Source organism: Anastrepha ludens, chromosome 4 (assembly GCF_028408465.1).
Source record: "Anastrepha ludens isolate Willacy chromosome 4, idAnaLude1.1, whole genome shotgun sequence".
Classification (NCBI taxonomy): domain Eukaryota; kingdom Metazoa; phylum Arthropoda; class Insecta; order Diptera; family Tephritidae; genus Anastrepha; species Anastrepha ludens.
Genome location: NC_071500.1, coordinates 36,339,492 through 36,361,137, shown reverse-complemented (window position 1 = coordinate 36,361,137; position 21,646 = coordinate 36,339,492). Strand labels below are relative to the sequence as shown.

At 39.3% G+C, this 21,646-nt stretch overlaps 1 protein-coding gene across 1 annotated transcript; it reads left to right on the top strand.

Annotated features, from left to right (window-relative positions):
• Positions 1-13,158: 13,158 nt before the first annotated feature.
• Positions 13,159-14,184, top strand: LOC128861771 (uncharacterized). The gene has a single exon (XM_054100154.1). The coding sequence runs from the start codon at positions 13,159-13,161 to the stop codon at positions 14,182-14,184; it is 1,026 nt and encodes a 341-aa protein (XP_053956129.1).
• The last annotated feature ends 7,462 nt before the right edge of the window (positions 14,185-21,646 follow it).

Here is a 21,646-nt window from a genome sequence, read left to right as displayed (position 1 = left end):
CTTTAAGCAACTCTTAGGAACTTAGCTCTTACAAGAATTCCTTGAAACATAGGTGGACCACAAGGCGCCAGACGGAACCTCCTGGCAAGGGTGGTGGATTCAGTCATCTTATATGCTGCTCCTATGTGGGAAGGAGCTAAGTTATCGAATATTAGACCCGTAGAGTCGCGTGCGCATACAGGACCGTAATAGACGACGCGGCTTGCATAATCGCTTGAAATTTTCCAATAGATATACTTCTGCAGGAAATGGGACAACTTTATGACATACAAGGAGTAAAGCCGACAATAGAAGCGAAAGCTGCAGAACGTCCGCATTCGTTAGAAAAGTGGCAAAGCAGATTGGACTCGTTCGTTAACGGATGTTGGACCTACATACTTATCCCCAGAATTAGTCAATGGGTGACCAAGACACGCGGAAACACAGACCATTATTTAACCCAAATATTGAGCGGCCAAGGATGTTTCTTGGAGTACCTCCAACTTTTTCACACGTAGGACACTCCGTTCTGTCCATGATTGTTTTAACAAAGAACGACGTGTGCTTGTGTTATTCGTGGGCGAGCAGTTGAGCCCAGACAGCTTAAACAATAACATGTCTGCAGCAAATGACTTTCAGAGCGCAGTTAAAAGTTTCGGAAATGCTGCATCTCCAACGCGCGAAGTAGCAGCGCAAAAATTAACCTTCGATAGGAGGTGGACTGTCTACGAACTGACGACAAATCATAGACGACCGGGTCAAGTGCTCACGACGGCATAAGACGATATAATATTATTGCAACATCTTCCAATGTTTCTGCTTAGTTGCAGATGCAAAAGAAACTCCGATAGCATATAACCTCCATACGCCCATGTGAGAGGAACATGGGAGCATGCTCCTGTGACGGCACAGAGGCATTAGAAGACGAGCCTATAGCATGAAGCTAGCTACAAATATAGTGGAACCAGATGTGGGTGAATAGTATTGGTCCATTTAATGGGCACCGTTCTAGGGCTTCCTGAAGTAATGCAAAAAATAGCTCCGCGAAGGGAGTCTCCCCCAGAGGAGGAGGGATTCTTTTAGAGACTACACCATTCGACGCAGATGACGACGGTCGCTGTAAGTACGAAGGCATTTTGAATCCTACATCACGCACCAAAACACAACAACAGAAACCCCATTTAAGCGAGTTAGAACTTCGTCAATAGCTACTAGTTAAAGGAAAGTCGGGAGGTCATCCCTATGCGAGAATCTAGTCACTTTCGCCTATCTCTACAACCAGTATATTTAGTACGGTGCAAATTGACTTAGCCCTAACATTATTGAAAGCGACATCTATGTACTATATATGAAGGTCGCCATAGTGAACTCTTTCCTTTCTAAAGATTTTTCCATAGCCCCTTGCTTTCCAGGTAGGGATGCTGAGCTGTACATAATTTAGTTTCTACGCACTCTCGAATGTAATGGTCAATCACTCTCTCAAACACCTTGTTTAATTAATGCAGTAGTTTGTGAGAAATCCTTTGAATGAATAATCATAAATAAATAAAAGCCACTACAATAAAGGAATACTTTTCACCTACTAAAAAAAAAACAAAGGATCTAAAGGCTTTTTTTACTACAAACTAACTCATTACAACAAAGTTAATAATAAAACCGCTTTTATTCGAAGTCATTATACTTATATTAACGAATTTGCGATTTTAAATGCGGGAAGCTACTTTTGTATTTAGGACAGACAAAGTAATTATTTGCCGTACCGGTCATAGACTACTTTATTATTTGCATATCTCTACTTCCCTACAAATATGCACGTCCAAGCACTTTGAAGTACTTAAGGTAAGCAATAATGAGACTGAAATGACAAAATGAAGTAAACCACTAACAACTTCTTTTTTGTTTTTATTAGCCTCGTAATTGAAAAATTATTTCTATGCGTTCAATGACTGAGTCAACATTGCAATGACAAAGACTGAATTAAAAAGAGAATAAAGGCGGAAGAACTTCAAATACAAAAGCTTTGTGGGAAAGTTGTTTATTTTTCAAATGAATTAAATAAGTAAGCTCTGAAATCATCAGCCTGCCAAACGTCGTATAGTAAATATATAGTAACCTAAAAGCTGCAGAAATTAAAACTTATACTAATATACATAAGTAATGGAGAATATCACGCTAAGGATTTTTAAAAAGTTCGCAAACAATCTGTTCTTAACATCACACTTCTAACTAATTGCATAAAGCATTTTGTGCGTCTACTCATTTATAAATTTTAATTACAACACGCTTGCTGTGATTACACACTGAGTGGAAATTAGCATTAATCACTTGCCAACGCCTGGTTTTGTAATCGCACTATATTTGTGCAACGCAACTCATTGTAGCAGCTGTGCGTGCATCAACGTCGAAGAATGCAATGCCAACATCATCATCAGCAGAGCAATAAAACTTTTTGGTGTTCCGCGGCGTATACGTAACACAAAGTTGCGCACGTTTTCGTTGTGAATTTGTATGTACGAATGCATGTATGTGTGTATGTATTTGAGTGAATGATATGCATTCTGGTGGCAAGACGTAAATATCTTTCTGATTTTGTAAAGCACAAGGAAGATAGCTTATTTTGTGGCAAAGTTTTTGCAACGATATCAAACTTTTTGCTTTTCTCTGGCAAATTTTGTTGAGTAATGCGAATTTGCTAACTTTTTTAAGGGTTTTTCAATAAGGAAGGTTCGCTTTTCAAATGAAATAAAAACAAGAGGTGTGTGAGGAACTAACGATGTTTTTTTGTTTTATTTGAAAGACTCTTGTATGCTATTTTGTGTAGAATATGGCTTCGTTCAAAGATTTGCAGCGGCTTCGCAAAACGAGCGAACGAATTCAACAAGTCCCATTTCCAATGATTTCACGTATAGATTCGGCTCTAGTTGAGCAATGGTAAGTTTGATTTGGAGGGCACCATTCTAATGTGATTTATTGTCATAGACCTGCGACCTTAGAAAACCCCACAAGAAAAATTCTACTGGGGTTAAACCACACGATCTTCATGTCCGATTCGCGCCACATCTGCAAGCGACAATTAGACCCTTAAATCGTTCATGTAAAACGTGGCGCTCATTCTGTGACAGGTAACGTTATGGTACTCAGAACCCTTCATCTCGCATGAACTCGAACAAATTGGGTCAAAACAAATTTATGACAAGCGCTCTCCGTTAGCCTCACAACGCCAGTTTCGAAGTAATAAAGACCAACGATGCCGCTACGTCTAAAATCTGCGTCAAATAGTCGCTTTATGTGGATGCATGGTGAAGCTTGAGGGAACCTCGAGGGCACTGAAAGTCATTTATATCAAAATGCGTCCCACAGATAAAGATGATATTGCGACCAAAATTAGGATTCTTGTGGGCGGCTAAAATTTACCATTTTGGACTTTTTTTTCTCCATACTCTCTCTCTAGCAGCGATAATATTCTTAACCCATCTGAGATTTCTGTGATGTATGTGTGTTGTCTGATTATTTTACGAACCGGTTATCTGAATTTGGGCAATCATATGCTGTGAATATCGATTAATTCCGGTTGAAAAACCCTTTATTTTTCATATACATCGAAATTTGTATGCCATTTTGAATATTTTTCACACCAAAAACTAACAAAAATAGTCGAATAATGATTTTGAATAAATAGCGAGATAAGAAATTTTAAGATATTTGGCTATCAAGGAATCAAAGACTGTGAGCCAATATGAATTAGAAAATATTAAACATATACGAGTATGCCTACGATCCCTAATACCCAGGGTACGTTTAGACTCTTTAGTGAAGGCTAAGATATCGATGTGAGTCACTTCAAGTCAGCTCTACTCTTTTACTTTAAATATATTAAGACACTAGTCAGACTGGTTTAAAAAACTACAGAAATGCACATTTTCTTTTAAATTTTCTATAGTACTACGATGGCTAAAATTCTAGCTTTAGTTACACGAGCACAAATTATATATAATCGCTTAGGTGTTAATTTTAATCAAAGTCAGCACAAAGTGCAAACACCAAAGACTATAATTTTTTTATATTTCTTTGTTTAAATTTACCCTTTTTGCTTGGCTCTGTCTGCCATGTGCCAACCTTTTCTTAATCCAATAAATTTCACTTAGCTTCCACGTTACCGTACATCCATCTAGCTATGCTGGCATTTTCAACATTTCCCAGCTACATACTAGCAACAACCTTGCACAACATTACACCTGATCTCGGCCACTGTATGCGCCAACCATCTTAAACACCTTTTCCTTGCTTTAATTTTTGCAGTGCCGACAAAAAATGTGCGTTTTTTTCCTTTTTTCTTTTGCTCTTCCTTCTTGTACTCATTTACTTGTCGTCACTTTTGTTCATACATACATCCAAGTTTTCACTACCTAAATTAAGTTAAGTTATCCTTTGGGTGTACTCAGTAATACCCATTGCACTAGCAACGGGTAACACTCCAGCCGATGCGGTAATAAGCACCAAAAGTAACACTAATGCCTCAGCGCACCTTTGCACCTTATTGCCCGCTAGCTTAACTTAATTTCGCTTCCTTCAGCAATGATAATAAAACTTTCTTTCACCTACAGTTTCCTTGTATTTCTTCTAAATAATTTAATGAAGTGATAATTTCCGAAGTTTTCGCATGGCAACAATTCTACTCCCATTAGGTGGATATGTATGTACAATATATATACGAGCATGTCTTAGTTACTAAAAATGCATAAATTCATGCATATGCATGTGTATTTGGGTATACGATTTTCATTTTCGTTTGTTCTCCATTCAAATGTTGTATGGACCAAAATGATAAAAATTAGGAAAAGCTAAATTTAAGATGGGAATTACTAACTTTCAATAAACAAAATTAGTTGTGATTTCGGTTTACAAAGATTTTTCAAGAATCGTACCAAGTTGGGAAATTCACAGTTGCAACATATTTTCTGTCAAGCGAGAAGTTCAAGTTGACCTCTTATTCATAATCACTAACCAACTGAGATTCCCAAGTTTCTTAAGTTCCTCCTGAAGGCCGACATGAGTTCGACATCCATGCGGATTCTATTATCGAAGCGTTTATATCTTACCTAACCGAATACTGGACATTAACATGCAGAATATAACACAACCTTATAGTCACATACAGCTGGCTCTTCAGTCAATGGACTCATGCACGCCATTATTATTTTTTTTAGTTTAAGTTTTCATTGCGACTACAAAATATTTGAAACTAACGAGCAATTTATAGTGGATATAAAACAAATTAGTATTGGGATACTCTACTTAAATATTTTGGAAATAAATAACCGACTTTTTTTTATTGGCCAGCCTTTTAATTGATTGTGACTTTTTGCGCTTAGCACTCCTTTTTCATTAGAGGAGAATAGAGACACCTGTATTTATGTGTTTATTCAGTCTCCCTTTTTGAGAATTGGCTATCTTCTTTATTGTGTTTGTAACTGAATCAGTAATATAGTTCGCATATTACGCATGGCGGGTACCGTAGCCGAATGGGTTGGTGAGTGATTACCATTCGGTAGTGGGTATGAAGCACCAAATGATATAAAAGGTTTTTTTTTTTTCAAATAGCTTGCAAACGTCAGCAAATGTGTAATCCTGTCGTTATTTGGAGCATTTTAGACCGCTGACAGGTGACACTATATTCAGCGCCAATATGGGCTGAGGCTAAACATAGCTACAGGGTCGCCATTATTCGACGTACCCATCTGGCAACCCTGTATCTTTTGACAGAGACGTCAGATCACTTAATGACATACCGCGTTGGAAGCGCCAGTCCAAGAAAATTTTTACCATGGAACAGTACATGCCACGCAAGCACTCAAAAATTATTGAAATTTACATTCAACAAAAGAAGTCAATTGTGAAAATTCAACGAGCGTATAAAAAATTAAATAATGTGAAAAGTGCGGTTTCACTTTTAACGTTTGTACGAAAGGTTTTCGACTGGTGATGCTTTTTGTAATCCCAGGACGCCAAATCAAAACCTACCAAGGCGATCGGATGAGAGTATTGCTCTTGTACGGGCCAGTGTTGAGACGTCGCCAAGGGCATCACAAAATCGCCGTTCTCAGCAGTTGGGTATTGCTCGGACCACTTTACAATGAATTATCCGCATTGATTTGCATTTATTCCCGTATAAGATTCAATTGACGCAAAGATTGTTGCCTGCGAACAAGCTTCGTTGATTGGAATGGGCCCAACAAACACATGGGTCTGTCGAATATGGGCAACCCTATATATGCGTGAGGTGTCGTACCCACAGATGCAGCGCACTTCGTACTGCATATGTTTATGGAAAGGTATCAGAGGGCGTTGTTGTTAGAAATATACCAGTGGACAGTGGAAGCGATGCAGCTGTACTGCCTATATGGAGTGAAAGGAGTGAAACCGACGGCTGCATGAAGAACGCATCGATGGCAGAATAGCAAAGTAGATATGATGAATCAACCAAAGGTTGGTGGACATACAAACTCATATCAAGTCTTGAAGGGTAGATATATTGACCACTACTTAACTCAGCTACTCGCCGAGCACGGCTGCTTCCTGGAATAACTACGGTGCTTTCAGTTGGCCCTTTTTCGCCAGTTACTCGAATACAGTAGAGAGCGCAGAGGATGCGGCCTTCCACTGCAAACGTTTCAGTATAGAATGAGCAGTTCTCGATAAGGCATTTAAACATTCGCCATCTCCCGCAATTATCCGGGCTATGTGCCTGACCATCGCTAAATGGAATGCCGCAAAAACGTTCGCAGCTACAGCCGTGATGAGGCTTAACTACATTGACTGGGAGAGGAAAGCCAAGAAACAGCAGCGACAACAATGGCAGCAGCAGTAGAAGCAGAAAGCTAGATTAAGTTTTTAATACAATTATAATATTTGAATAATAAGTATTACAATATAATAAGTATAAAGTAAGGAATGTATTTTATATAATAATATTTAATTTAGTTTGTAATTAAGTAGGTCGCGATGCCGGCCAGATTATTTTTTATTAAACTTCTTCTGGACATATTTCACCTGATACGTTAGTAGCTAATTTGTAATTCGTCATGGATCGAAAGTTTTTCCAGAAAAAGCAAGCAAGCAGCTTGGCAGACGAGATGAACTGCTTTAGACAAACCGACGGCTGATACAGACGGTTGAGTCAAACAGTCGTTATAGCAGCGGTCGCCAACCCTTTCAATGTGTTGAGCTACTTTCAAGATTTTGAAATAAACAGCGAGCTACTTGCACAAGCCAACATAAATTAAATAATACACAGTTATATTCGACATACAATACATGTATTTATTTTACTAATATAATATAAATAAATAATTGGCGCGTACACTTCTGTTAGGTGTTTGGCCGAGCTCCTCCTCCTACTTGTGGTGTGCGTCTTGATGTTGTTCCACAAATGGAGGGACCTACAGTTTCAAGCCGACTCCGAACGGCAGATATTTTTATGAGGAGCTTTTTCATGGCAGAAATACACTCGGAGGTTTGCCATTGCCTGCCGAGGGGCGACCGCTATTAGAAAAATGTTTTTATTAATTTTGCTTTCACCGAGATTCGAACCAACGACCTCTCTGTGAATTCCGAATGGTAATCACGCACCAACCCATTCGGCTACGGCGGCCGCTAATATACTAATATACGTTCTATATATAATAAACTTATGACTTATAGTGCGTATACTTATGCATAACTACATCCATGTTCACACCTATCAATCGTAACAAAATTTTTTGCAGTCATAATGGCAAATCACAAACGACTTAAAAAAACAACAAAACAGTAATAGTACATTATTATATAAATAAAATATGGGCAGATAAAAAGAGCATATTTAATGAGAAGGTTGACATTCTGACTCATCGATAATTTTTTTAATATTTGCAGTATAATTTGATACAGTCATTCGAATACAGTTATCCAAATGTATATCTGTAAGCCGATTGCGGTATTTATTTTTAATAAATTTCATATTGGAAAAAGAAGATTCACACAAATAAGTTGAACTGGGCAACGCTTTCACTTTCAACGCAACACGACATAAAACTGAATACTTATCTTTACTTACTAAAGTCCATATACATTTTGTATTTGAATCTAAAGATTTTAAAGTCAAGTCACTTTGAAAAGCAATCAGTTCCATTTCTGTCACAGCAATGTCTTCGCCAAAGTTGTTCGTAACACAAGTTGCAAACTGTTGTATATCAATGTCCATGAAGGGTGAAACAACAAATTGCGTCACTAAAGCAATTTTGCTGAAATCCTGGAATCGATTTTTGAAGTTTTCCTTCAAGTTAGAAACTATTTCCATATGATGATTTTTGGATATATTTTCGGAAAGAATAGGAAAATGCTTAGTATCGCGGTTTTTTAGGTTTTGTTCCCAAAATTCAAGTTTTGTAATAAATGCATTTATATCAGAAATCATTTCCGCTAATTCTCTATCCCTGCCTTGAATCTGCAAGTTAAGCTCATTTAATTTCTCTGTAATGTCCACAAGAAAACCAAAATCTCTGAGCCAAGTCGAATTTTCCCGTTCAGGAATCGGTTCATCGCGTTCTATGAAAAATTGGAGTATAGCAGGCAGAACATCAATGAAACGTTTAAGCACTCGTCCTCTGCTTAACCATCGCACTTCAGAGTGAAGAAGTAGGTCTCCGTATTGACAGTCAATTTCATCAGCCAAGGTTTTAAATAATCTTCTTTGTAACGCTTGAGCTCTAATCTTGTTCACAATTTTCACCACCAGTTTCATAACGTTGTTCAAGTTTAGAAAATTTGCACATAATGCTTGCTGATGTATAATACAGTGGTAACTAAGAAATTGTGGAAAACTTTCATCCTTATGACATAGCGCCACGAGCCCCTTATCACAACCCACCATAGTTGGAGCACCGTCAGTTGTCAGGCCTACCATTTTTGATATTGGAATTTTCTCAGAAGAGATGAGATTTTTTAAATGAGAAAACAGCTCTAGCCCAGTAGTATGTCCTTTGAGTGGAATAAACTTCAAAAGATCTTCTTTAATTGTAAAATCACTAAAAGCCATCCTGACAAATATGGCCATCTGTGAGGTGTCAACTACATCTGTTGATTCATCCAGTTGCAATGAAAAATAAATACAGTTATCTAAGCCACTTCTTAACTGTAAAAAAATATCATTGCTCATTACTTCTACTCGCCTCATCACTGTATTAGCAGAAAGTTGCATAGATTTTATAGCAGACACTATTTCGTCTTTATTTCTAAAGTTGGCGAATAAAGAATCTGCAGCTTCCAAAAATGCTTGTTTTATGATTTCCCCGTCTTCATAAGGTTTTTTCTTTTGTGCAATTATCTGGGAAACACGATAAGATGCTTCAGTTTCAGCCTTATTTTTGTCGATTGTTTTCAAAAATATTGACTGTTTTCCAATTTTTAAATGTTTCAGTTTTTCTTTTCTGGTGGCAGAATTTAACGGGAATGCCTTCTCAAAATTCGAATGTACAGTTTTATGATGCCTCTCAATATTTCCTTTTTTAGGAACTGACACAGATGTATTACATAACAAACAAACACTTTTGCCTTTAACTTCTGTGTAGAAGTATTGTTCTTCCCATTCCGAATGGAAATGGTATGTCTTCGCCTTCTTACTACTGCTTGCCATAATGTTTCGAGCTCTAACCCAACCGCTGCACGCAGAACGTAGATAATGCCGTTCAGTATGAAACTGAGCGCAATGTCGACGTGCATTGCGTATATATAAAGCCAAAAAATTCTCGAACACGCTAATCGGTTCCAGCCGATCCTAGAACGGAGACGCGACTTCGCGTCGTGTTTGTCGGCGCGAAATCGCTTACCGCAGTGTTGCCGCTGTTTATCTATTTATTATGAAAACTTCTGAAATTTGCTAATACTGGTATGATTTTCAGACTTTTGGATTTTTTGCAACGTGAGCAGCGCGAGCTACCAGAATTGTCTTTGCGAGCTACCGGTAGCTCGCGATCGACGGGTTGGCGACCACTGCGTTATAGTATCAAACTGAGGACAAGACAGTAGTTTGCCGCACAACTGCTTTTGAAGTGGATACTATCGATGGTGTAAAGCCTCCTGTTCTGGTAATAAAATTTCCAACTCGGTTCCAGGTGGGAGAGCTAGAAGGAGGAATCTTTAATGTTAGTGGGAGCGTTATAATATTTCTGATATTTTGATATCCTCCTTACCAAAAAAAAAAACCAAATGTGTGTCAAATTATTTCATTGGCAAGGGTCAGCCGGATACAGTTTAATGTGTGGCTGAGCTACACTTCATATCCAGTTACAGGTCAATGAATATCTCCACTAATGTATGCGTTCGCACCAGTTTGGTTACACCTTACATAGCATAAGCATAAGGAATCTATTTAACGCTGACCGACATAAAAGCACCTAGACTAATATAGGGTCCGCCATATAACTTTACGGAATTAAAAATGCTATAAAAAAGAAACTGCTCAATATTTTTTCAAACTGTTTTTTTTTTTTTTTTTTTGAAATACAATCCTTCCGGTTAATGATGGAACACAACTTCATTCATATGGCTGACTCGGCTAGCCATGCACCATCCCATACGATCGGTCCAATTTTTCAACACATTTTCGTTGAGAACGTTGTTGAGAACGACGGTGAACTGATGTTCCTGGTGATTCACGAACACTCTCGGCCACAGCAGCAATATTTTCGGGTGTACGCACGGTTTTCGGTCGGTCACGCGTTAGTTTGTCAATAAGCAACCCAGTTTCTCTTACTTTTTTTGCAAAGTAACGCACATACGCTTCATTCGGTGCTTTTCTTCTTCTCATTGCCGTACGTAATTTTCGTACACATTCTGCAACATTACCATGATTTTCAAAGTAATGTCGCAATATTTCCCAGCGTTCTTTGAGCGTATACACAACCATTTTCGTTCAGCGAAAGAATAAAACTAATTTTCTGTCAAATCAGATGACAGCTAAGTGTTACCATTCTTCAAATAATACCTAGCTCAAATCCGTAACGATAGATGGCGGGCCCTGTAGTTGATGTGCTGATACGAAATCCGAAATATGGAGATTGAAGCTTACAAGTAAACAGAAAATGTCTCTTAAATTATTACAGCTAATTACTAGCAAACCGCACAAGCGAGACTTGCTCTTACTAAATGTAGGCAAATATTTATTCGTACCACAATCAACTCGTCGGAATTGCTGAATCTTTATTATTTCTGTCACTACTGATTTTCATTTAAACGCATCGAGCATCCATCACTGATGCAGTAAAACGACCCTTTATTTTTATTTAGACCGTATTATACTGTGAGTAGTTACATGTATACACCTATGATTGCACACGAAGGATGTACATTTTTTTAATCTCGACAATACCAATATCACAAAAGGGTTTTCCAGGTTCTTGTTATTTTCGGGATGGCGTAATTATTTTCGGGACTTAAATATTCAATAATTTCAATAATGCTCCGTCGAACATTTTTTAATACAATATGAGCTTATGGCTTTTATTCCTGCTTGACTGCCCACGTATATATTAATTGTTGAGTTCTTTCTTGTTCTAGGGTAGGTTAGCTCTGCGGCCTTCTCCACAGCAAAAACTTCCGCTTGGAAAATACTGCTGTGGTCTGGCAACTTGATAGGCTGCCTTATCCCTAGTTTTGAGCAGTAAATACCTGCCCCCACTCCGTCTAAAGCTTTAGAGCCGTCTGCATAGATGTAAAAAGTTCTATGGCCAGGCTTCATGCCTTTGTGACATCCCTCCTCTTCAATTGTGCTGCGAAACCTTCTCTCCCAATTAAAGTACGGATTCATGTAGTCTGTGCAACCTGAGCTCCACTTTCCTATTGAGCTGTGACCGAAGTTTCTGCAGGTGAATACTCCAGCAGCCACTAACCTTCTCGCGGATTTCGCTGCCAGGTTTTCCGCCATAAGGTCAATTGGTGACATGCTGAGTATCATTTCCAGCGCCGCAGTTGGAGTGGTTTTCATCGCTCCTGTTATGCACAGAGCAGCGAGTCGTTGGATCCTTTCCAGTGGCATTAAGTATGTCAGTTTTCTTGTCGCAGTCCACCATACTAAGGCCCCATACAGCAATATCAGTCTAACTACTGCCGTGTAACACCAATGCATCAGAGAGGGTGATAGACAGACAATGCAAAGAAGAATTAAATGCCTTAGCACGCATGACAAACATCACTCTCCTCTGGGTACCTGGCTATGGAAACGTAGAAGGAAATAAGATATGTATAAGCTACAATCAGGGGTGTATGGTAGAGGATAGAGATAGCACCTTATCCCGTAAGCAGTCGGACCTCGTAGTGCACGCGGTCGCTGAAAGGACCTGGTTCTCATCCAAAACCTAATTCTCCGTCTCTGGCTCCAAGCGCCACACCCTGGTAAACCATGTCGACTCATGGGCTAAACCTGACGGAGGGTATCTGTTCTAAGCCACCACAACTTATCTGTGTTCTTGGGTCAGACAGAGAAAGTGTACGATTGGTGGAGCAGGATTGTGCAACAAGGATCGCAGCGGACGAACCAACAGGCCAACGGTGTAACTTTAAATCCTGGAGCCTTTCTGGCAGCCAAAAATCCCCCAGGTAGGCGTCTGTCTCCAAGTTAGGAGCGGCCTTTAAAACCTTACGGCCTGTTCGCAGACCTAAGCTGGCAGCCCCAGCGGCGAACTCGGATGCGTAGCCTAATCAGTTGCCTATCTTAAAACTTATTGATTACTGAAACCACAACAATACAAAGAAATCGACCGGAATTTTCGATGACGAACTTTGGAATGAAATTAAGGACACGAATTGGAACTTGGAACGTCAGAACTCTATTGGGAACCTCGAAACTAGCACAACTGTGCAAGGAGTGCTCAAATTATAAATTACATATCCTTCGCTTATCGGAAACGAGATGGGCTGACATGGGTGAGCTCAAAACAACCGACAACTTCACATTCCTCTACTCGGGGGAAAAAAAATAACGAACCGCGGACAGGCGGCGTCGGTTTCCTTTTGTCAAGATACGCACGTGACGCTCTGTTGGACTGGAAACCACACTCCGATCGTATTATAGAAGCTAGGTTTCGCTCCAGAGCTAGAAACATAACATGCATCCAATGTTACGCGCCCACTGAACTATCTGAGATGTCAATTAAAGAAGATTTTTACAACAACTTAAGCTCTGTGTTGTCAAGTGTCCGAAAAGGTGACATCGTCATTATTCTAGGCGACTTCAATGCCCAAGTTGGAAACGACAACACATCGCTACAAGATGTCATGGGAGTTCACGGCATTGGCAGAATAACTGAAAATGGCCGTATGCTCACCGAAATGTGCGCTACTAATAATCTGGTTATTGGTGGCACGTTACTTCCCCATAAGTACATACACAAAGTGACTTGGGTGTCGCCGGACTCGCACACGGAAAACCAAATTCACCATATTCTGATCAGCAAAAAATGGAGAGGCTCACTGCTCGATGTAAAGAACAAGCGAGGCGCAGATATAGGAAGCGACCACTACCTTATTTTGACTACCCTACGTCTTAAAGTAGCAGCAGTCAAGAGGGAGAATAAACAAACACGAAGGCACAATATATCGCAGTTGAAGGTGGCCGAAGTGGCAAACGCATACATTGATGCTCTGAAGTCAGCTGAAAGAAACAACCGTGGTGAGTCGCGTGATCACTGGCCCGGTATTAAAAACATTTTTATAACTGCTGCTAACAACCACATTGGTTACATCAAAACAAACCGAAAAGAATGGATATCCGACGAAACTTGGAATCTTATTCAACAACGGAAAGCTGCCAAAGCCGCAATCAATACCGCTAGAACTCGAAGCGCGAAGCTTGATTCGCAGAGAAAACACAACTTACTAAATCGCATGGTTAAAAGAAGCGCGCGTTGCGACAAAAGAAGACGAATCGAAAACATTGCTAAAGAAGCACAGGCCGCAAGCGAGACATACTGCAGCAGGGGCCTGTATAAAACAGTGAAGCAGCTAGCGAACCGCCCGTCTACCACTAGTAAGCCAATCCGAGACGAGAATGGTTCGCTTGCCAGCTCAAGTAACGACCAACTCAAAGTCTGGGAAAACTTTTACAAAACTCTACTCTCCAACACTGACACGCTGATAACGATAGCGTCCGGACGGAATGCCCCTCCATGAAAGAAATTGCAGATGCAATAACAACATTAAAAGCCAATAAGGCGCCTGGCATTGATAACGTCGCACCAGAACTATTAAAGGCAGACCCAATTACTAGCGCTAAGCTCGTTCAACCTACCATCGAACGCTTCTGGTCAGACGGGCACCTTCCAGGCGAGCTTAAGGAAGGAGTTATAATAAAAATTCCAAAAAAAGGCGATCTCTCGCAATGTTCTAATTGGAGAGGAATTACACTTATATGCAGCGTTAATAAAATCATTGCCCATATTATAAACAAACGAATCCACGAAGCTTACTCGACATCAATATTTCGTGAAGAACAAGCGGGTTTCAGGCCACGCCGATCATGTGTCGACCACGTAAACAGCCTTCGGGTAATAGTGGAGCAAAGCGTGGAATATCGGTCACCGCTTTATTTAATATTTATCGACTTTGCTAAGGCATTCGATACTCTTCGTCACGACGCTATTTGGGCCGCGCTCCGATGTAAAGGCATTCCCGAAAGAATGATTAATCTCATTATAAACTTATATACGGACGCACGCTGCCGAATCCTACATGAAGGACAGCTAAGCGAGCCAATAATTGTTAAAGTTGGAGTAAAACAAGGTTTCCCGCTCTCTCCAACTCTCTTTAACATTGTCCTTGACGCCATTTTAGGTCAGGCTCTTGCTAATCAGAGAGGCATCACATGGGGTCTTCGTGGATCCTTAAACGACCTCAATTACGCCGACGATATTTGCATCCTTGCGCACAACTACGACGACATGGCACGAAAACTCAAATCGATATCGACACTGGCATCGAAAGTGGGACTCAACATCAATGCCTCTAAAACCAAGGCCATGCGCATAAATGCAAACAACACGCGCCCATTCCTACTAAACTCAACACCTTTAGAGGAAGTTCAAAGTTTCTGCTACCTAGGATGCATTATCTCAACCTCTGGCGGCTGTGCGGAAGACATCGAAAACAGAATAAATAAGTCGCTGCAAGCATTCGGTCAATTGAAAAACATCTGGAGCTCCTCATTCTTGTCGCGTGGCACCAAACTAAAAATATTTAATTCCAACGTCATATCCGTTTTACTATACGGATGTGAAACATGGAATGCTGCGCCACGGCTAATACAACGCATGCAATCTTTTACAAATCGTTGCCTTAGGCGTATACTAAAGATAAGGTGGCCAGAAACTATATCCAACGACAGACTGTGGGAGCTGACGAACCATACGCTCATCAAAACAAATATTCTGAAAAGAAAGTGGAACTGGATCGGCCATACGCTCAGAAAACCCGCACAAGATATCACGAGACAAGCCATTGAATGGAACCCACAGGTATCACGCAGAAGGGGACGCCCAGCGCATACTTGGAGAAGACAGCTAGAGAAGGAGATAACATTAAGTGAAATGAACTGGAATGAAATTAAAAGAATGTCATTGGACAGGGACAGATTTAAGAGTTTTGTTGTAGCCCTATGCTTCACTATGGAGTAAAAGGAATAAATATATAAGCTACAATCAAGAAGATTTTATGAAGACAGTCTTCTACTATCTGTGTGAGTGCCCAAGTCTGGGTGTTCTACAATGAACAAACTTGGTAAAAATTGCAAGAAAGAAAATAGATGATTTATTGTCAAATCAAGATGGTTTGACTAAATAACGGCCGGGGTTCTACTAGTGCTAATTGTGCCTGGAATGTGCCACTGAGACAGCAGATCTACCAACAAACCAATCAAGACAACAAAGGAATATGCAGAAAGCAGAGGCATATGTATCTGTGTACTGATTTTTTTATTAAAAGAAAAAAATAAAACTAAATCATATCGATATTTACTAAAAACTTAAAGTCGATGCAACTTTCTTTGCTATAAAAGGGTATTTTTCTACCCCACTTCACGTGCTTTGTAGAAAAGTACAAGTTAGGAAATCCCGAAATTTTCGATACCTAAAAAATACCTAAATGACGGGATCTCAATATTGACAGCCCTAGTGCACACATAAGAATATATCCGATATCCGCTTATATAAAATCAATTACAAATTGTGTATTTGCACTAAAATTATTGTTGTGGTAAAATGAAATCAGAAGTGGATCGATCAAACCAGAATTACTTTCCGAGTAAAACAAAAAAATAAAAAATCTACTAATATTTGTGTGTACGATGATGTAAAAAATAGTGGCGTCAAGCATACTTCAAAAGAGCGCAAAAAGCTACAATCGCATGCAATGTTATATTTAATTGAAATTCTTGGTTAAGTTTTTAATTAATTTCTGCGCATTGTACATATACACACACACCATCATATAACATATTTGCAAAACGCGGCCACGGCCAAGCTACCCACAACCACAAATAAAAAGTGCATATGGGGACGCATGAAATACATTTATTCATATGCTATTATATTTGAATGTTTGAATGTTTGAATTGAAAAGAATAAACGCGTGAATGGGAAAAAATGCTGTTAATCGTTGAATGAAAATATTTCAATTAAAATATTGAGCAAATGTTTGTACCGCAGCGAAAGTATTGGTTTCCAACCTTTGTCATTGAGATGAATTTGGAACAGAGTTCAAATCTGAACTTTTTTCTACTTTTTAAGCGAGTAATGAATGAGTATCAAAAGCTATCCATATACTAAATAGCATCAATTAACATCATTCTTCTTCGTTTAGTTCGTCAGTAATAAAATCTGCCAGTTTAAACCTGGTTTACGAGAAATTCCAATCAATAGAATACAGGGTTGGCCATATTAAACTGACCCATGTGATTATTAAAAAAATATGGAAAAAGAAACATTTTTTTGTGTTTCATTGTGAAAAACATTTAATTTAGTTCAAGGAGATTCGTTTACATCACTTTTTGAATATGATATCGCGCAAGTGGTCGCCCTTAGCTCGTATAGCGTAATGTGCCCGTTTTTCGGCGTTTTCCATAGTTTTGGCCAGCGTCTCGGCCGATATGGCGGCTATTTCCCGTCGGATATTGGCCTTAAGTGCGCCTAGTGTCTTTGACTTGTTGACGTAAACCTTAGATTTCAAATAGCCCCAAAGAAAAAAGTCCGGTGGCGTCAAATCCGGTGATCGTGGCGGCCAGTCAAAATCGCCGCTTTTTGATATCAAACGGCCAGGGAACAAAGTCTTCAATAAGTTGACGGTGGCTCGTGCTGTGTGTGGTGGTGCGCCATCTTGCTGAAACCAGAAGTGCTCCATACCATTTTCACGAACAATGGGCACCACAAAATCGGTTATCATGGCCCGATAACGCTCTTGATTGACGGTCAATGGTTGGTGTTGACCATTTTCAAAGAAGAACGGCCCAATGACCATATCAGCGCAAATGCCACACCAGACTGTAACTTTTTGGTCGTGGAGAGGTACCTCTTCAATAATTTGAGGGTTTTCAGTGGCGTAGAAACGGCAATTTTGCTTATTTACGGTTCCGTTCAAGGAGAAATGGGCCTCATCACTCATAATGATTTGATGGCGTTGCGTTTTTACAATCGAGAAGGAATTTTGAATGTACAGCTGAACAATTTCAGCGCGTTCTATTGGGGTGTACTGTTTCATGGTATAAATCTCCTTCGACTGACGCTTCCAACGCGGTATGTCATTAGCTGATCTGAAATTACAGTAAAAAGTTATAGGGTTACTCAATGGGTCAGTTTAATATGGCCAACCCTGTAGTTTGTACGATAGCCGCCGTAGCCAAATGGGTTGGTGCATGAATACCATTCGGAAGCAAAATGATAGAAACAATTTGCTCCAATAGCGTTCGCCCCTGGGCAGGCAGTGGCAAGTATCCGAGTGTATTTCTGCCATGAAAAAGTTCCTATGTAACAAAAAAATCGGCTTAAATTGTGAGTACCTCCATTTTTTGGATCAGTAAAAAGTCGCACGGCACAAATAAAAGGAGGCGGTTCCGATATGTCCTTGAGCTCTCTCAGCGATTTGTTTTTATCTGCTCAATCGTCGCAAAACGCGGTACGCCGAACGGGAAAACATCGCAGGGGGCCAAATCTGGTGAATACGGTGGCTGAGGCATGATAACGGTTTTTTTTGGTCAAATAATCTCTCACAAGCAAAGATGAGGGAGCAGGTGCATTATCATGATGCAAAAGCCATGCATTTTCCGAGTGTTTCTTTCGCTTTGATTCATGTAAACGACGGATAACTTCAAGGTAATACTAGTACGACCTTGTGCTAATAACTTCTGATGCAAAACGCAGAAAACAGTGAACAAAATCTTAACATTTGATCGAACTTGACGCACTTTTTGTTTTAGGGTAAAAAAAAATCGATTTTGGTTTATTTGAGAAAATGAATGTACATAATCTCAAGAACGTTGTGTCCAAATTTTAAGTCAATCGATGCAAAATTCACAAAGTTAGAGCATTATAACCGTTGGCCGCTCCGACTCGGCTACCTGCTATAGAAAACTTTAAATCGATTTTCTGGAAAACGACGTTTTTCAAGTCGGTGGAGACTTTTTCTCTGAATCTACTCGACCGATCTTCCTGAAATTTTGTACACACTTTCTCTACATAATTACCGAGGTAACCCTGGGAGGTTTTTTTTCAATTTTTATTTATTTTATATTACAAAAAACAATATTATGCGATTTATCATCTAAAAATCGCACTTCTACTTCAAATGTTAAAAAAAATTAAAAAATTTTTTTTTTTTAATAAAAACTCGACAGGGTTACCTCGGACAACTGATTACCTAATGAAAACTCTTTGATTTTTTTGATTTCAGATGATCCAATGCTGAGAAAAACTGTCCACGGCAAATTGCCTTTTATTCGAGACGTCTGCGTAGATCTGCTGTCAACGGCTCAATTTTTATATTTTCGTGTGAAAATTTTTGAAAATATTTTTGAAATATGAGTTTACAGTATACTAATTGGATAAATAAATTTACATGAATCATCTTTGCAAAAAAAATTCATAAATAAGTGCATATTTTTAGTGGAATTAACGCCTTTGTCTATGAATTTAAGATATAAAAGGAGTTTTCTGGAATCGATGTGACTCCTTTTTTATGCCTTGGTCGCCTCGAAGGGGTAATTTGAGTTCCGTAAGGAGAAAAAAGTTAGCTGAAGCATTCCACGTATCGGGTTGGTGGAGGAGTATTTTGCAAAGAGCTTCCCATCAGACTCAAGTTGAGGTTAACGCATTACTGCAGTGCATTTCAAGTACACGTAGCGGTATATTTGTGTAGTAACTGTCCCGCAGGTTAATACCTACTCTGACAACCAAACGGCAAAAAGGGCTGGCGGATGGTTTACTCGAAACTGGTTGAGTGCTCCCGAATTTTTCGAGTCTAATATTCGTACTTGGCCATACGGACATTGAGGGAAACTGCGAGGCAGATGAGCTGGATAAACAGGGAACCTCTAAGGTAGTTACCCCGCTAAACGAGAGAATTGTGATCCCGTTAACTACCTGCGAGGTGCTCTTGGGCTTCGCGTCAACTCAGCGAGTGTTGAGCAAGTTCACAAACTTTTAAGTTCGCGAAATCTTTGTTTGGGCATGAGTGGGTCGGAGGCGCTCGAAAGATCTGCTGAGGTTAACAATATCTCAGTTCTCGATGTTCGTAGGTGCCCTTATAGGACATTGGGCGCATGCTACCGTGCGAGACATTACTTCGAATCGTTTTGCGTCAGTCGCATGGAGGATGAGATGCAATCATCTACATCCATACAATTTTATGACCCATATTTTTTTACAAATCTTCTTTTCTCCACTAACTCCGAGATTGTATTCTACATTTACCATTTGGTTTTTAAATGAGATTTTAGGATGATTAGTTCCCAGCCCATATTTGCCAGAATATATAGGTATTTTAGACATCGTTCAGCTGCACACCAGCCCTTCATGTGTTTAGGGCAGTAATATGTAAAGTACTGGCAGCCCACAACTATGAAAAATTCCAGTTGATCCACACATCTAAGAACGCAAAGAAAATAAATCTGCAAGTAATGTTGAATTTTAAATGAGGACCTGATTCATTTTCAATAAAAAGGATGCGCTTGCATGCATTGTCTGTTGCTGAAGGAAAATGTCTCTCCCAAAAAGTTATCAACACTTCAACAATCACGTAAGTGCAATTTTTCAAAATGCAGCTTAAGTATATCTTCCTATATATCAGCCACACTGCTCACACGACTACTAATACACATGCAATTACACACAGTATACACAATCAGCCAAAACATTGCTATTTAGCTGCAGATTTTCAGCACTCGGAAATCAGCCAGCAACAGAATACAACGCCCCTATTATATGCACAAGCTTCAACGACTGCTGTGGCTTATCAACTGTAAGCGTGTCAAAAACAGGGTCTCCCAGGTTCGAGTATATTTTTTAAATTCAAATTAATACAAATTTGGAATCGGAATTCAATAACTTTTTATTTGTAATTGTGTGCAACAACCCAAATGAGGTGATCGGCATAAGCGCGAAACTAGAGCTTAAAAGTACCTACAATAATAAATTAGCATTTTTGGTTTTCTCACAGAGCCTCTTTTTTTAATGTACCTTGAAACTTCACCAAGGTTAATGGTTTTTAAAAAATCATTTACAACTAAAATTATACGGGGTATAAAAGTAAGGGTGCCAAATTAAAGAGGACAGTGGGTAGGCAGGTAGGTGAAATGGTTGAAGTGCCAGTCTGGCACTCCTCGAGTAGCACTAAGACGCCGTTTCGATACCATTATTAGAGCTCCCACAGGCAGATGACTACAGCTAGCCGGAGCTGTTGACATAATGGAGAAGATTGGTGGGACTTATGTTGGCGCACTGCCCCAGGCTGCCGAAGAAAGGAGCACCCAGTGATCTTAATCGTCTAGGTGAAAAACCCGGACATTTACAGAGGATAGTGGGCGCAATTGAAAGAATTTTTCGAGCGAATTGATATCTGAAATTATGTGGTGGTAGTGCACATAATAAATTTTTGTTAAGGAATTAGATGAAAATCAGTAAGCATTTCCCTGGAAAACAACTTTGAACGAGACTTTTACCACAAAGTTACTACAAAAAACAATCATTATTTCATTTTATATCCTTAGTAAAACTTAAAGATCCTTAAAAATAAAACTGCGCCGTTCTGTAAAAAAAAACCTGCAAATTGCTTCTACTTGACCTTTAGTAAATCGATTTTCTTACGCTTGACAAATAAAATCAATTTTAAAGAACACTGATTTGGGTATTTTGGTACATATAAAATTTACAAAATATGCTTTTGTTAAAGAATTTTAATCAGAATCGACTGTGATAAAATTTGTAAAAGACATTTTGAGACGCTTTACCACAGCATAGCTAAGAAAAGCCTAATTTTAAGGATCATGCCGGCTATCCTCTTTTATTTGGTACCCACATTACCATATCTCGTATAATTTAGACTTAAAAAACGTTTTCGTTTAAACTTTAAGGTACTTCAAAAATATTCACCC